Genomic DNA, 15,541 nt, shown 5'->3' with positions numbered 1-15,541 from the left:
TATTGAACTGTGTATCAAATTGGGACACTGATATGGTAATTTGCCTCAATGTTTCAAGTCTCCACTAGTTGTAGACTTAATGTGGACCAGCAGATGTCAGCATCGTGCTTCATAATATGTGAGTGCTTCAGGAAGCTTCATCCGCCAACACAACTTTATTTTTCATTCAGGACAACTTTTATACAATATAAAATAAGGGAAAACACAAGACTTAATAAAGTACATCTGTGATTTGATTGTTATTGGTTCAGTTAACAGACACAAACACAAAGATAGTTCAGAACAAATTCCATTTCTAAAGAAAAAGCATCATGAATGTAATCAGCTCAACCAGGCTGGACACCAGACTGAGACTGAACTCTGAGAGTGATGGAAGTCAGTGTGAAGACAGAGGACACAGTACAGAGGTGATTTACAGCAGCTCTGACCAAGACTATGACTCCGGGGACGAGAAGACATGACAGGCAAGGACTGGAGAGGACAGAGAGAGAGCGCCGGACATCATCAGTGTATAGGGAATGAATATTTTCACATGTTACTGTGCACTGAGGATTTATTTGGACTGAATCAGAGGTGACTGTGGAGAAAAACCAACACTATTCTGGTGACTGTGATTCAGTTTGAGTCTAGTCTGAATTAAGTGTGTTTGACGATGAGTTAATAAGGAGATTAAACTGGTCTGAGTTCAGTCAGAGAGAAAAACTTGAGTTCAGACGGTGGATGGTTGTATTTTTCTGTTTAGAAGGAAAAATGCAGTCAAAATGTTTTGTTGACATTTTGTCAGTTTATTTTGTTCTTATTAGAACATCTACAGTATTGCCAGAAAACCAAATTATACTAATAATGATTTATTTTAATGTTTTACTTTTACTCAAATGGAACCTTAATAATACAGACATTTGCGAGTTAATTTCTCCACCTGTGAAAACCTCTGACCTAAATATTAAAGCCACAAAATGTCTCTGCAGCCAAGACATGTGCACATGCTGAACACTCACCACTGAAGGTGAAACCCTCCAACTTCTTTCTCCGATACACTTTTACACAAGTTTAGCTCTCAGAAAATAACTTCACTTTTTGTAGTTCTGAAGTTCAGCCACTGTTTTCTGTCAGCTGTGTCTTTCTTCATCCAAGAGATTCCCTTCTACAGTTCACACAGATACACTGAGGACGTGGGCTTAACTCCAAAACTTAACCCAAACCCAAATCCAAAACCAGGATAGAGAGGTTCAGTGAATGTGGTGTTGAAGGTGTGGAGGTGGATCAGTGAGCCAGAGGAGACTCTGTAGAAGGACAGAGTGCAAGCAGGACAGTCCACATACACTGCTACTCTGTTAGAGACAGAGGAGACAGAGGAGGAGGAGAGAGGTAGGACTGTTCTTCTGTTATTGTGACAGACAGCGTAACATTTGTTCGAGCAGTACAGACTCCAGGACTGATCATTCCATCCAAGCCTGCAATTACTATCCTTTCCCCTTTGACTGATTCCTCTGTAAGTCACTGCAATGACAACCTCTCCTCTCCACTCGACCTCCCAGTAACCGCGACCAGTCAGACCAGTTCTACACAGCAGCTGCCAGCAGTAGTCAGACCTCTCTGGATGATCAGGATATGGCTGCTCCTCTGTCACATATGTCACTTTCTTGTTGGTGTCAGACAGTTTGAGTTTTCTGTTCATTGTGTTGGTGTCCACTGTGAGTTCTTGGAAATCTGATGGAGATAAAGACACAACACAGATTAAGTTTATCATGTAAACACTAATGTGTTTGTCAATAATGGCAGATTGACAGCATTTTCTATACAATATCATTTTTAAGAGCAAAGCAAGAACAACCTTCATTCTTTTGCCCTCCCCCTGATTGTCTTCCCCCCACCCTGATTACTTTCACCTGGTTATCTTGTGTGTGTATTTTATAGTCCCTGTGTTTCCCTTGTCTGTTGCCAGTTGGTCTTTAGTCTTTGTACTTAGTGTTCCAGCTTTTTTGATCCCTAGTGCTTCTAGCTTTCCTGGTTATGACCTTTCTTGTGAGTTCCTTCAACTTCGCCTCTGCCTGAACCCTGCCGGATTAGTTTGCCCCGCTAATTGTTTTCCCGTGTACCAGACCTCCTCGCCTCTGCCTGATCCCTGTCAGATTTGGCTGCTCCGCTGCCTGACCCACCGTGTACCAAACCCTGACTTCAGTCAACTCTGTTACCTTGCCTTCTCTGTGTCAGTCGTGCTTTTGAGTCCTCACCATCGCAGTTCCCAGCTCTGATAGTTGTGGCCCAAAGCTAATCTGAATTTGAGACTCCTGTACTTAAGTCATAAAGTGACATCACACATAAAATTTAGCATCTCTTGCTTTGCTTTCTCTCTGTCCTACCTATCAGCAGCCTGGTCACAGGCCCTACACTTCTAGCTAACACTGTAGTTACTCCTCTAGCCTCCTTTCTGTCAGCGCCCCTCAAGTGTAGCAGTACAACAAGTGAGAAAGTGAGTTCTTAGTTTAAAGTTCGAAGAACAAAATCATTATTTCTAACCTTGTCAATGTCTTGACTACATTTTGTATTCTTTTGGCAACTGATTTGATGAAATAATCAGTTTTCATGGAAAACCTTTTTTTTCACAGACTCCAAACTTTTGAGTAGTAGTGTATGAGTGAGTACAATTCAATGTGGATAAAGGGGACTGTTGGGTCTTGGCATGGCTTAACATTCCAGCATTTATTTTAAAATGTTAGGGCAGACACAATGGCAGCCTGAGTTTTCTCCTGAGCTGACTGCCAGCCGGTTCCCAGGCAGTTCTCAGCCACTGGGTCTCCTGTGTTTCTCTTTCTCTTTCTCTCTTTGTATTGTATTGAATTTTTTACCTAATCTAGTTTCCGTTGCTTGTCCTCTTTCAGGTCACCATGGGCAGAGGAGGTCATATGGCCCAGGTTACAATTAAGAACAGCTGAAGTTGTTAAGTGTCCTCCTGGATCCACATTCCTCACAAATTTCTTACAAACTACATGGATCAGAAATGTGGTCATTGTCATCTGTTGATGAGGGGATTTTGTTGCTCTGATCTCTACATACAGCATCTTCATCTATGCAGGTTTTCTGTTCATCCTGCCAGAAGGATCTCTTCTTTCATTTACCCTTTTAAATCATATTTGGGAGGATTTTGCTTACCCAAAGTGAATCTCTACAGACATAGGGTGTCAAACACTGTATAGATTGTAAAGCTCTACAGACATAGGGTGTCAAACACTGTATAGATTGTAAAGCCCCTGAAGCAACTGTTATTTGTGATGTTATGCTATATAGATCAAATCTGACATGACCGGGTTTTTATTAAATAAAGTGTGACAGCCTTCAAATTTGTATTACGCCAAAATTTAGTATGTTGTATTCTTTTCCAGTGAAAAAAGTTGAATTCACACTTACACTTTCTCAAACCAGGTGCCAGCCTCTTTCCACCGCAATTATCCATCCTGGAGGCAGAAACAAGGTCAAACAAGGGAAAAACAAATATTTAATAACCTTAACACTGGATGGTTTTCTAGCTAATATGAGTTCTTACTACTATTCTTACTACTATTTTTTAGTTGATCACAAGAACAAGGTGTGAGCGCTTGTTCTCCATCCATACCTCAGACAGTCCAGACTCCAGTTTGGATCCTCAAGTCCAGATGACAGCAGCTTCACTCCTGAGTCTCCTGGATGATTGTAGCTCAGGTCCAGCTCTCTCAGATTGGAGGGGTTGGAGCTCAGAGCTGAGGCCAGAGAAGCACAGCCTTCCTCTGTGATAAGACAGCCTGACAGCCTGTAAAGAAACATTCCAATCTGTCAGTACTAATTTTCTCACTCCGGTTTTAATGGGCTGTACTTGTGTTTTTATTGCAGTTGGTTTGTAAAACAATCAGCCAGTGACAGAGCTGATCATTAGCCATAGTTGTCCAGGTAAAATCCTAGTAATGCCACTGCTCTGACAGGGCAGCACAGCAGCAACATGCCCTGCATACCACTGTCCACTCTACCTAACGAGCCTAGAAGCTATTGTAGTGAAGAGCAGCTCCGGAGGATGAGTGACCCAGAGAGGAGGAGCAGAAAACCTGTACAGAGGCCAAAGAGGTTGCATCAGACCGCAAGAAAAGCAGACATCACCAGAGTTACTGTGTGAGTTAACAGTTCAAAGGCGGTGTAGGGCTTGTACCTCCTAGGCCACTGTAGAGTACGTCTGCTTTTCCAATTTATTTGAGCAGGCACAAAAGCTGCACCGATACGGTAAGACAATGTGATTTCTACAGCAGAGGCTCTGGTGCTTGTTTGGTTATAGTTTTTAAGTGACATGCTGTTGTCCATTCTTAACCTCTGTGGGGTTTTTTTTATGTCTCACTCCGTTAGCGACTCCCCACCCCTCTGTTTCCAGGTTGCGCATAGTATGTTGCAATGAGCAAAGTGGAGAGGAAAAACAAACCCACTGTTGGAGGCTCACCCTCTTCTCATCCTCCTTGACACTGTCAACCACTGTATACTTCTCAACCGGCTACATCACACCATCAGACTCACTGACACTGGTTCCACTCTTATCTTACCGACAGGATGGAATACATCTCTATTGGAGGTGCAAGATCAGGGACACACACTGTCACCTTTGGTGAGCCAAATTTGAAAGATTAAAAAAATTGCTAAGTATATAAAATTAGGTCTCTAAATCATGGAAAAACAAGCACTTCTTTCTGCTGTGAAACGCTGGGGGCGTGTCAGTTAGAGGCGCTGGAACCATGCCCATGCAGCGCGGGGGGGACACGTCATGTTAATGACGTCGGTGTCTCCCCAGGTGTTCCCCAGGTGTTCCTCTTGTCTATCTAAACCCGCGGACAGTTTATAATCATATGGATGCTGTTATAATGTGTAGTGATTGAGATCCTGACCCACCAAACATCCTGGAAAGTGACGGAGTGAAGTTTTTCGCGCTAAACGACATAATTATACATAATCACCATCAGTAAACAGGACGCCGTCTGACTCTGTCAGTCGCAGGGACGGAGGCTGTTTTCTGGGGGAAAGTTCCCTGAAGTCTTGGTCAGGAGGGCTGGCGGTCGCGGTGATTTATTTTCGTCAAACACTCGGTGAGTTAAACACTCTTGTGACAAGTGTGACAAACGCTGTTTTCTGAGCAGAAATGTGAGGGAGAGTCGATAGGACAGGCGGAGGACGGACAGGAGGACAGACGCTTCTCCACATACAGCTGTGGTATTTCTTTTCCTCATATAAATCGCCAAAGACAGTTACAGTTACTATGTTACTTTTGTTCGGTCATGTAACGTTGCTTTGTGGGACATTTCTCTGTATTTAGTTGAGTGAAGGACCTGTGCAGTTATCAGACTGTCAGACCGACACGCCCTCGCTCCATGCCTCCGGATTATCCGTTCACACTGGGACGGCTCACCAATAATGCGGCCCTGATACTACATAGTGCCGGTGGGACCCGCCGTCAGCGGGACGGAGAGGGGCGGCGGCGGCGGCCACATTATGCCGGTGGGACCCGCCGTCAGCAGGACGGAGAGGGTCGGCTGCGGCGGCGGCCACATAAGGCCGGTGTCACTCGCTGTCGGCGGGAGGAGAGGATGCAAGCCGGGGACGGAGAGGGTCGGTTCGTGAGGGTCCCAGTGACCAGTGTCAACGGACTCTGCATAAATCCAGACATTACCTGGTGATAGTTGCTGAAACTGTCAGGGGTAAAGTGGACACTGCAGAGAGGTGTTGGTGGTGATGTTTAACTCCCCACAGTAACGTTAGCTCTTTTTGACAAAATCGATCCACCGTTTCCTTATGTTGTCATCCGAAGGAAACTTAAATAAGCTAACAGCTCCGTCACCCTGCACACTGTGGCATCCAGGAAAGATGCAGAGCAATGTGGAGGAGACGTGACTGGTTAGCTGACTTGTTGGCTAGTTAGCTAGCTGCAAACTATTGTAAGCAATGCTATCCAAGACTGGAGAGCGAGTGGGAGAACCGCTGAAGCTGACGCGCTGAATGTATTTATACCACTTCCGCAGCAGGGCCGGGTTTATGCAAATCATAGGGCCGCGTTACGTAACGCGGCCCTATGATTTGCATGATTTCTGAACCGCCCATTAAATCCTGAACACAGAAATGTTGAAAAACAGTTTGTGAGCCTAGCTCCAAAATTAAATTCTACATGGCCGAATGGCTTTTACATGTTTTAAGTAAACACATTTATGACCTGTTTAATGTGTTTAGAAGAAAATGGCTGATTTTGCTTTACACATACTTTAATGAGCCAGGGACTATTTGTTATTTCCTTTCCATTGTTTTGCATTTAATGTATACACAAGTATTTTCATACTGCTGATACATATTGCTATCATTTAATTGTTCAGGCCTAGAAGTCAGTTTCTGTCACATGTACATCCTCACCACACTTGCACAAATCACACAGTAATGAAGAAAACAAATGAGTGTGACATAAAAGTAATTTCTTGGCATTCTTGAGTATCGATATAGGTCTGGATGCCCATTTTTACAAGGATTCATAGCATTCAGCACATTCACCAAACTTAAATAAAAAATACATGGAAAGAACATGGCTGTTGCTGAACAAAGATAAAATATCACAGAGTCTAAATGTACATACCTTATATATATACATATACATTTTGATATAATGTCATTTCATGTGTTTCTTCTAAAACTTGTTTGAATCACGCACACAGAAAAGAAAAACATGTTGGTTTAAGGTGTCTTCAATTCACATTTGCTAAAATGTCCAAACACAAATCTGACCTGAGAGTTTCCAGGTTACAGTGAGGACTCTTCAGGCCAGATGACAGTAGCTTCACTCCTGAATCCTGGAGGTCATTGTTACTCAGGTCCAGCTCCGTCAGATTACCGCACTGGGAGCTGAGAATGGAGGACAGAGCTTCACAGCTTCTTTTGGATAGAGCACAGCCATTTAACCTGAAGAAGAATCAACCATAAACATGAGGTAATTCAAATAATTTCCTTTTCTCCAGGATATGATGTGAAACTATTTGATCTTGGAGAATGTTGATGGGCTACATGTATATGTTTATCCAGACCTACTTCTTTTTCATCACTCACCAATGCCATCATTCAAGGCACTGGCCTGAAAATCAGGAGTCATTTGGTGTTCAGTGCTTTCTCAAATACACTCTGACATGTGGACTGGAAAAGCTAAGCATTGAATCACCGATTGCAATCAACAGAAAACCAGTACTACCTGCTGAATCACTGTTCATCCACTTACAGAGCTTTCTTTGAGGCTTTGACCACTGGCAGCAGCCTCAGAAGAGCCTCCTCTGAAGCAGAGAATTTCTTCAGGTCAAACACGTCCAGATCTTTTTCTGATGACAGTAAGATGAAGACCAGAGCTGACCACTGAGCAGGAGATAGTTTAGCTGTGGAGAGACTTCCTGAACTCAGGTACTGTTGGATCTCCCCCACTAGAGAACCAGCATTCAGTTCATTCAGACAGTGGAACAGGTTGATGCTTCTTTCTGGAGACAGATTCTCACTGATCTTCTTCTTGATAAAATTGACTGTTTCCTGATTGGTCTCTGACCTACCTCTGGTCTGTGTAAGCAGACCTTGTAGGAGATTCTGATTGGTCTCCAGTGAAAGACCCAGGAAAAAGCGGAGGAACAAGTCCAGGTGTCCATTTGCACTTTGTAAGGCCTTCTTCACAGCACTCTGGTAGAAGTGTGTTAATTGTGATTTGTGTTCTATGAAAATAGACCACCGGGAGGTTGTTAGTTCTTCTGCCAGCAGATTGACTCCAGAGTTGATGAATGTCAGATGGACATGAAGAGCAGCCAGAAACTCCTGAACACTCAGATGGACGAAGCAGAACACCTTGTCCTGGTACAGTCCACTCTCCTCTTTAAAGATTTCTGTGAACACTCCTGAGTACACTGAGGCTGCTCTGATATTGATGCCACACTCTGTCAGGTCTGATTCATAGAAGATCAAGTTTCCTTTCTGCAGCTGCTCAAAAGCCAGTTTTCCCAGAGACTAAATCATCTCCCTGCTCTCGGGAGTCCAGTGTGGATCTCTCTCAGCTCCTCCATCATACTTGATGTTCTTCAGTTTTGATTGAACCACCAGGAAGTGGATGTACATCTGAGTCAGGGTCTTGGGCAGCTCTCCTCCTTCTCTGGTTTTAAACATGTCCTCCAGAACTGTAGCAGTGATCCAGCAGAAGACTGGGATGTGGCACATGATGTGGAGGCTTTGTGATGTCTTGATGTGGGAGATGATTCTGCTGGCCTGCTCCTCATCTCCTCATCTCTTCCTGAAGTACCCCCCCTTTGTGGATCAGTGAACCCTCTGACCTCTGTCACCATGTCAACACAGTCAGGAGGGATCTGATTGGCTGCCGCAGGTCGTGTGGTTATCCAGAGGCGAGCAGAGGGAAGCAGTTTCCTCCTGATGAGGTTTGTCAGCAGCACATCCACTGAGGTGGACTCTGTAACATCAGTCAGGATCTCAGTGTTGTGGAAGTCCAGAGGAAGTCGACATTCATCCAGACCGTCAAAGATGAACACAACCTGGAACTCTTCAAACCTGCAGATTTCTTTGGTTTCAGTGAAGAAGTGATGAATAAGTTCCACCAAGCTGAACTTTTCCTCTTTCAGCTCATTCAGCTCTCTGAAAGTGAATGGAAATGTGAACTGAATGTCCTGGTTGGCTTTGTCTTCAGCCCAGTCCAGAGTGAACTTCTGTGTTAAGACTGTTTTCCCGATGCCAGCAACTCCCTTTGTCAACACTGTTCTGATTGGTTCATCTCTTACAGGCGAGGCTTTAAAGATGTCTTCTCTTCCGATTATTTTTTCTGGTCTGTTTGGTTTCCTGGATGTTGTTTCAATCTGTCTGACCTCATGTTCATCATTGACCTCTACAGTCCCTCCCTCTGTGATGTAGAGCTCTGTGTAGATCTGATTCAGAACGGTTGGGTGTCCTGCTTTAGCGATCCCCTCAAACACACACCGGAACTTCTTCTTCAGTTTGGACTTCAGTTTTACCACGGTACAGCTTATCATCTGATGACAAAAGCAAAACATCCAAAAATGGAATCTTGAGAAAATGTTAACAATTTATTTATTTAAGTATTTTTTTCCCTCCATTAAGTGTAATCAGCTCAACATAAGAGTAGTAGTTGTTCTCAGTAGTTGTAGTTGCTGAAACAATTCATACATCAGCTTCACAGGTATGCAGAATATTTACAACAGGTTTTGGAATTGTAACCTTCTACTATGTTTTCTCCATTTCATCTCTCCATCAAAGAAAAAATGAATCAGCCAATTGAAGGACATAACTTACTGTTAAGTGAGAGGAGAGAGTAACAAGCTCATTGGTTTTATATTCTTACCTTTGCTTGGCAGAGATCTCCTCATCACTGAAGTGAAGAGGTAGACCCATAGAGTAGTCACTCTTAATGGACACACAGGTGGGTGCAGGACAGTCTTCTCTGTGAGAGACAATATTTTGACAATGAAGAGCAGTCTGAAGTCTTGATTCTTAGATTTGTTGGCAAATTTTTTGATCGTCCCAATGTCCTGACTTTTCGAGGCAGCTGCATTCACAAGATCATACAATTATGTGATCTTTTAATCTGCCTTGCAAGGCTTCAAGCTATGTCCATATGGCCGAATATCCAAACCAGTAATCAGATTAAAGTTACTTATTCAAGTCACTGTGCGTTACTATTATTTTTGTAATTTTCCTCAGTAAAAATATTGTCACACCGCAGTGAGGGATGTCCTGTCTTGGGTTTTTTGTCTTGTGAATTTCATGTTTTATTTTGAAAGGTAACTCTCCTCTCGTTTCAGGTCACTTGCCCTTCCTCTTGTGTCACCTGATCCTTGATTGTTTCCACCTGTGCTCCCTCCCCTCATGTGTATATAGTCTTTGTCTAACCCCTGTCTGCGTTGCCAGGGTATTTTGTTCGTTCATGTCGAATACATCCAGCCCTGAATCTCAGCCTTGTCTTGTTCACAGTTAGGTAGTCCCACGTTTTGCTTTCTGTTTTTGTATGCCTCTGAAGAAGAGTGAATTTGTGTTAATAGTTTTTTGGTCAGTCTTTTGTTTGTTCTAGTTAAGTAATTTTGGAGCGTTTTGTTTGTCCTCTGTTTGGAGCGTTTTCTGTTGTAATTTTGTCAGCTAATAGAGTAGTTAATTTTCATAGCCTGTGTGCTTTTCCTCTGAGAGTGATTTTTGTTTATTAATGTTTTCATAGAAAGTCATATTTTAAGAATAGCGTAGTCTTCCTTTTTCCTCCTACAGGAGTGTTTTTTGTTCTTCTTGTGTTTATTTGTTCTTGCTGTGTCCTCTGGACACTTAGATTTTCATAGCCATCTGATTTGTCATTCTGTCTTAAGAGATACGAAGCAGAAAATAAAACCTGTCATTACAGCTGCCTATCTGCATCTGAGTCCTCTCGTTTTGCCGAGCCTGACAAATATATATTTTTGCTTTCTTCTTGCGTCTCGGCAAGTGATGTCACATATGCGACAAGTCACGTTTTTCAGCATGAGGACAACTCACGTGTACACCACGCAGTGACACAAACACAAACAATAATGGAGGGAGGAGAGAGATGCACGTTTTCTAGCTGGAAATAGTCATTATTTTGAGTTCATGTCAGCTAAAGATGAGAATATTAAGGTTCGTTGTACACTCTTTGTGCTGGCGACAAAGTACTATTAAGCTTCAAAATCATGACAAAAATCAAATTTGAAGAAACAAGAAGCAGCACAGTTAAGTTTACAGAGCAAGTCCCACCAGGTGGTGTTAAGCAGAGAGCTGTGAGCAAAGCCACGGCCTCGACTCCTGCAGGAGGTCCTCCACCACCCAAACAACAAAAGCTGGACTTCGGTGCAAAACAAGTAAGTGGGGGAGAGTTGAAGAAGTTACTCGGGCGGTATGTTGTAGAGGAAATGCTGCCCTTAAACACGGTTGACTCACCCTCATTTTGTTACCATAATAAACAAGATCCCTACTACTATCAATGCCATGCTTGGTGTTACAATCAGTAAAGTAACTTAGTTTTTAAAAAGAGTAATCAGATTACTTTTTCAAGGTAGCTGTGGCAACACTGCCCACAGCCCTATGTTCCCCCATTTCTCTGACATTTTCAAATTGAGGTCTTGTGTTCCTATTTTTCCCTTCAATTTAATGGCTAGGGTTAGGGGTTAAGGAAACCCTAACCCTAAGGAAATGTGGGAACATGGGGTCTAATTTTAGAAGAAAAATCTTAGAAATTTGGGAACATAGGGCTCTGGGAAAAAGGCATGCTCCAGGTGACTATACCTTTGAAAACAACAATGGCGACTCAATGAGAGGTTAGCATAGCTGCTATGATACTGGTTTTATCAGACCTGCAGAGTCTCTTCAAGATTTGTTTACTAGAAGATCATTCTTCCAAGAACAGTTAGCAAGAACATTCTCTCCAAGGACATAAGTCTGTTCTTTCAATTCTTGGGTTTGAGAAAGGGCCAGTATTAGGTTGCTAGCTAGGAGGTTGCTGTTGATGTTTCCTGTAGAGAGGTTGACTTTGAAAACAGCAACATACACACAGTGGTAGGCAGACGAATGTCAACTGAAATAGTCGGCCATATGCAGGAATACATCCAAAGCCTAGAGTCGGTGAGTCGGACTACTTTTATGATGTAATGTTATATTTATCCTGGATTCCTAAATAAGGCTGCATACTCTGCATTCTGGCTGCAGTTTGACTTTACTTCACATTTAGTTTCAGAGCAATTAAGAGTTGTACGGCTTTTGTTCAGCTTTTTCTGGCAATATGGCTACAATTTAAATAATGATTGCATATTTCTAAATAGACGTTATTCAAGTGGTGAAAGTTTGTAAATGTCAACATTTCATGGTCACATTATGATAACTCACTGTGTTTCAGGTGACTGTTGTCCTTTGAAATTATCAAGACGCCCCATAGACCAGTCACTCTTGATGGACACACTGCTAGGTTCAGGTCCAGGTTCAGTAGAGGATGGTGTTTGCCGCTGCTCTGGGCTTCAACACAACACAGGGAGCTTTGAGTGTTAATACAAATGGAGGAGTGATTTGAGTGCTGAACTGTGATATTGAGAAGAGTCATGGACAGTTAAAAGATGGTCTTCTGCATTTCATGACTGGACGCAAACCATTCAACACCTTAAGATCCCTTCTGGTACACCTTAAAGACTGTGAAGAAAACTAGAGCGGTGTATGACATACCACACAATCATTGTCTGAACAGGACTCAGTAAACAACAACTGACGATTAAACGTTGCCATTCACCTTGAAGGGTTTCAGTCCAGTCGCTAGATAAAATGTTGGCAGGGAACATTTCTGCAAACCACAGAAACTTTAGCGCAAGTCATACCTATAGTTACAGTCGCCTCGATTCCCAACTGGGAACAAACATGAAACAAACTGGGAACTGACTGGCAGTCGGATGGGAGGGGAAAATCAAGGCAGGTGTAACAGTACCTGAGGGCAACAGTGTTCTTATAACTGATAAATATTACAGACAAGAATGAAATGATCAGTGACACTGATGAGAGCACATCTCAGGAAAGTTGAATGCTAACAGACGTTTTACAGTGGTGGACAGGTACAGATGGTTGTCTCACCCCTGAGCTTTGGTCTGGCTGTCATGTTCCCCACACAGAGTGGTTTTAGAGGGACGGACTCCCTCCTCTGTCTCCTCACACTGATTCATAGCAGAGCCCACACCTTCACACCTTCACACACACAACAACATGATCAGTCACTACAACACAGATCTGCATTGCAGGACATCAGTTCTCAATACTGTTATTAACATGAAACAAACACTATTATTATTAAGTAAATTCTTGAATGTTCTGAAGAGGAAGTCTTGAGCCTGTTCCTGCTTTTGTGGAGCATCAACTCTGTTTAAGAGCAGATTATGTGAATATAACAGAGCTAAAAATCACTGTCCCTGGGCAACATACTGAACCCCAAACTGCTCCTGATGTGCTGGTCAGCACCTTGCATGGCAGCCATCACCATAAGTGTATGAATGTATGTCTGAATTACTGGAAGTCACTTTGGACAAAAGAGTCTGATAAGCGTCCTAAATGTAAATAATAGCCTCATCCCCCGCTAGTTCTTTAGTTTGATTCTGTAGAATTTACACACATCTCATCTCATCCCTGCCTTCAGTCGTAGTGACAGGCTGAGGCAACTCAAAATAAATCAGGAAACTTATACAGGACCTTGTCAGCCAGATAGATCATTTCTTCAAGTCATCAAGTGAAGATATTACCGATTATATTGAGTCACAGTTATCTCCATCATGAAAATTCAGCACCATCAACCTATTGTGTTTTTGCTAATATATGATTAAATCTTTTATCTTCCAGTTCCTGTTAACTACGGACTTCTATTAGATTCATGGCAGCTTAAAAAATCCTATGACTGCACTCTGAACCTGTTTCAAGTGGGATAATTCCAGACTTGCTCTATTAATGTCAATATAATAATAATAACATGAAAAATCCTTCTTGTGAAAATCTACAGTCAAAATAAGCTAAAAGGTGTTTTTCAGCTCTGAAGCTGTTTAACAAGATCTGTGTCACTCCATGTTTTACACAGGACCAAATGATTCAAATGTGATACAATTACATTACAAATGACTACATGTTGTAAATGATCCTGAGGGTTTCTGTGATGTTCAGGAAAATGTCAACCCAATCCAGTGAAAGATAAGATGTTGGTGAGGCTGAGAATACCCAGAATATATACAGACAATCAGAGGTCCAAACTTCATGAATTATCGTAAAGAACCTATTTGGAGTACAGCGATAGGATTTTACAAGGTCTCGTGAATTAAATAAAAGTTTCAACAAGGCTGTCTTCAAGAAAATCTACAACATGAACTGAGAAAAGTTCACCAAATCTTTGGGTAAATTAGTGTGGAATGACCCAGTTACTACTTTTGAGTAAATTTAAATGTTGAGCTCAAATGAATTAAAATCAATGTGATGTTTCCTTTTACATTTAGGTCGATGACATGTTTCACTTAAACAATAAATTCTGGCTTGTGTAGTTGTCACTTTCATCCCTCAGCAAACAAATTCAACCAGCCTAGCAGGTCCCTTGAGCTAACATGACTCATTTAGAGTTGAATTTTCAAAATCTCCAATTGAACTAAATTCTAAACAGAAGAATGCATCTTACGAACAACTTGATGGTGAAAACTATTGTTGTTTTACTCACATGAAAGGCGGTTTTCATCTGTAGCTTGACATGTGAGCCTCTGCACTTTGTACTCTGAGTGATACTGTTGGGAAAAACAACCAGTGAGGTAACAAAACCTCTTGTTCCGATGAAAGTGTTGAGCTGTTCAGAATGTGAAGTGAAACTAAGCAGAAACCAGACAATTGGAGGAATCAGTGCTTTTCCTGCACGGAACAAGGACGCAGGAGAAACAAATAAAAAAGGTCAAGACAGTTCACTGGTCGTCAGTCAGTCAGCTCAATGTGAAGAAAGAGATTACACACACACACACACACACATACACACACACACACACACACACACACAGAGGACTCAGGTCCTGTCATGTCTTTAATGAAGCTGCTCCAGGATCAGTAGAATCCAGCGTCTCATGTGAGCTGGACTTTGTATTTAAAGAGTCTGATGGAACTTTGACTTTGATCCGACTCGTTCAGCCTGATGATGGTCTGTTTGTGACAGCAGCACATATTTAGATATGACACAGTTTTCTCTTTCTTCTCTTCTTATTTATTGTCATGTGATGTTTTGGTTATTTGACAGCTTGGTTGTATCTGCTGACTGCATTTACTATTTAAACTTTTACAAGCTGCTGCTGCTCAGAAAACCTGCGCAGTGGTTCTCTACAGTTTCACTCCAGTTCTCTACAAGTCATCCAGAATACTTCATGTATTCATAAATACATGTCAAACTCACATCACATCTTATCAGTAAGTCCGAATGTGATCAAACTGCTGATCTGTAGTTCATTACATGTCAGTTAGCAACACCTGGTGGACAGGTAGTGTAACTGCACCTGTGATCAGTGACGTCTGTGACACTGACTGGGTGTAGATGCTGTAGACCAGTGGTCCTCAATAGGCGGCCCTCGGGCCGACTATTTGTGGCCCCCGAACTGTTATTCCTTCACCATGTGTTTTGGTTGGGTCAGCGCGTGTATACAGGGACTCGTCTCCATGCCAACGATGCACAGACAAGGTGGTGTTACTGGGTCACTCAGAGCTGCAGCGCAACTTTTAACTTTCACTTTGGTTTTTGGCGCGGTTCGCATTTTGCCGGCTGTAGATTGCACGAAAATGGCGTGTTCTAAGTTCACTGCTAAAAGAAAAGTGGGCAGTTAAAAGAATTCAAAATTCAGAGAAGAATGGACTGAACAATTTGCATCGATTCTCTCTTAAACCAGCACAAAACCCATGTGCTTAATATGCCAGGAGACTATAGCTGTGATGAAGATTTCCAATTTGAAACAACATTATGAGATGAAGC

General features: G+C 42.3%; 1 protein-coding gene across 1 annotated transcript; it reads right to left on the bottom strand.

Annotated features, from left to right (window-relative positions):
* Positions 1-148: 148 nt before the first annotated feature.
* Positions 149-14,291, bottom strand: LOC115574094 (NACHT, LRR and PYD domains-containing protein 7-like). The gene is given in 10 exon segments (XM_030405337.1): positions 149-1,710; positions 3,409-3,455; positions 3,614-3,787; positions 6,775-6,948; positions 7,259-8,315; positions 8,318-9,050; positions 9,380-9,478; positions 11,917-12,042; positions 12,646-12,756; positions 14,258-14,291. Coding segments are annotated over 6 exon segments (2,751 nt in total). The 5' UTR covers positions 9,380-9,478; positions 11,917-12,042; positions 12,646-12,756; positions 14,258-14,291; the 3' UTR covers positions 149-1,144.
* Between the last annotated feature and the right edge of the window lie 1,250 nt (positions 14,292-15,541).

This window comes from Sparus aurata, chromosome 22 (assembly GCF_900880675.1).
Source record: "Sparus aurata chromosome 22, fSpaAur1.1, whole genome shotgun sequence".
NCBI classification, from domain to species: domain Eukaryota; kingdom Metazoa; phylum Chordata; class Actinopteri; order Spariformes; family Sparidae; genus Sparus; species Sparus aurata.
Note: the sequence above shows the minus strand (reverse complement) of the source record. Positions and strands in the feature narration are given on the sequence as shown.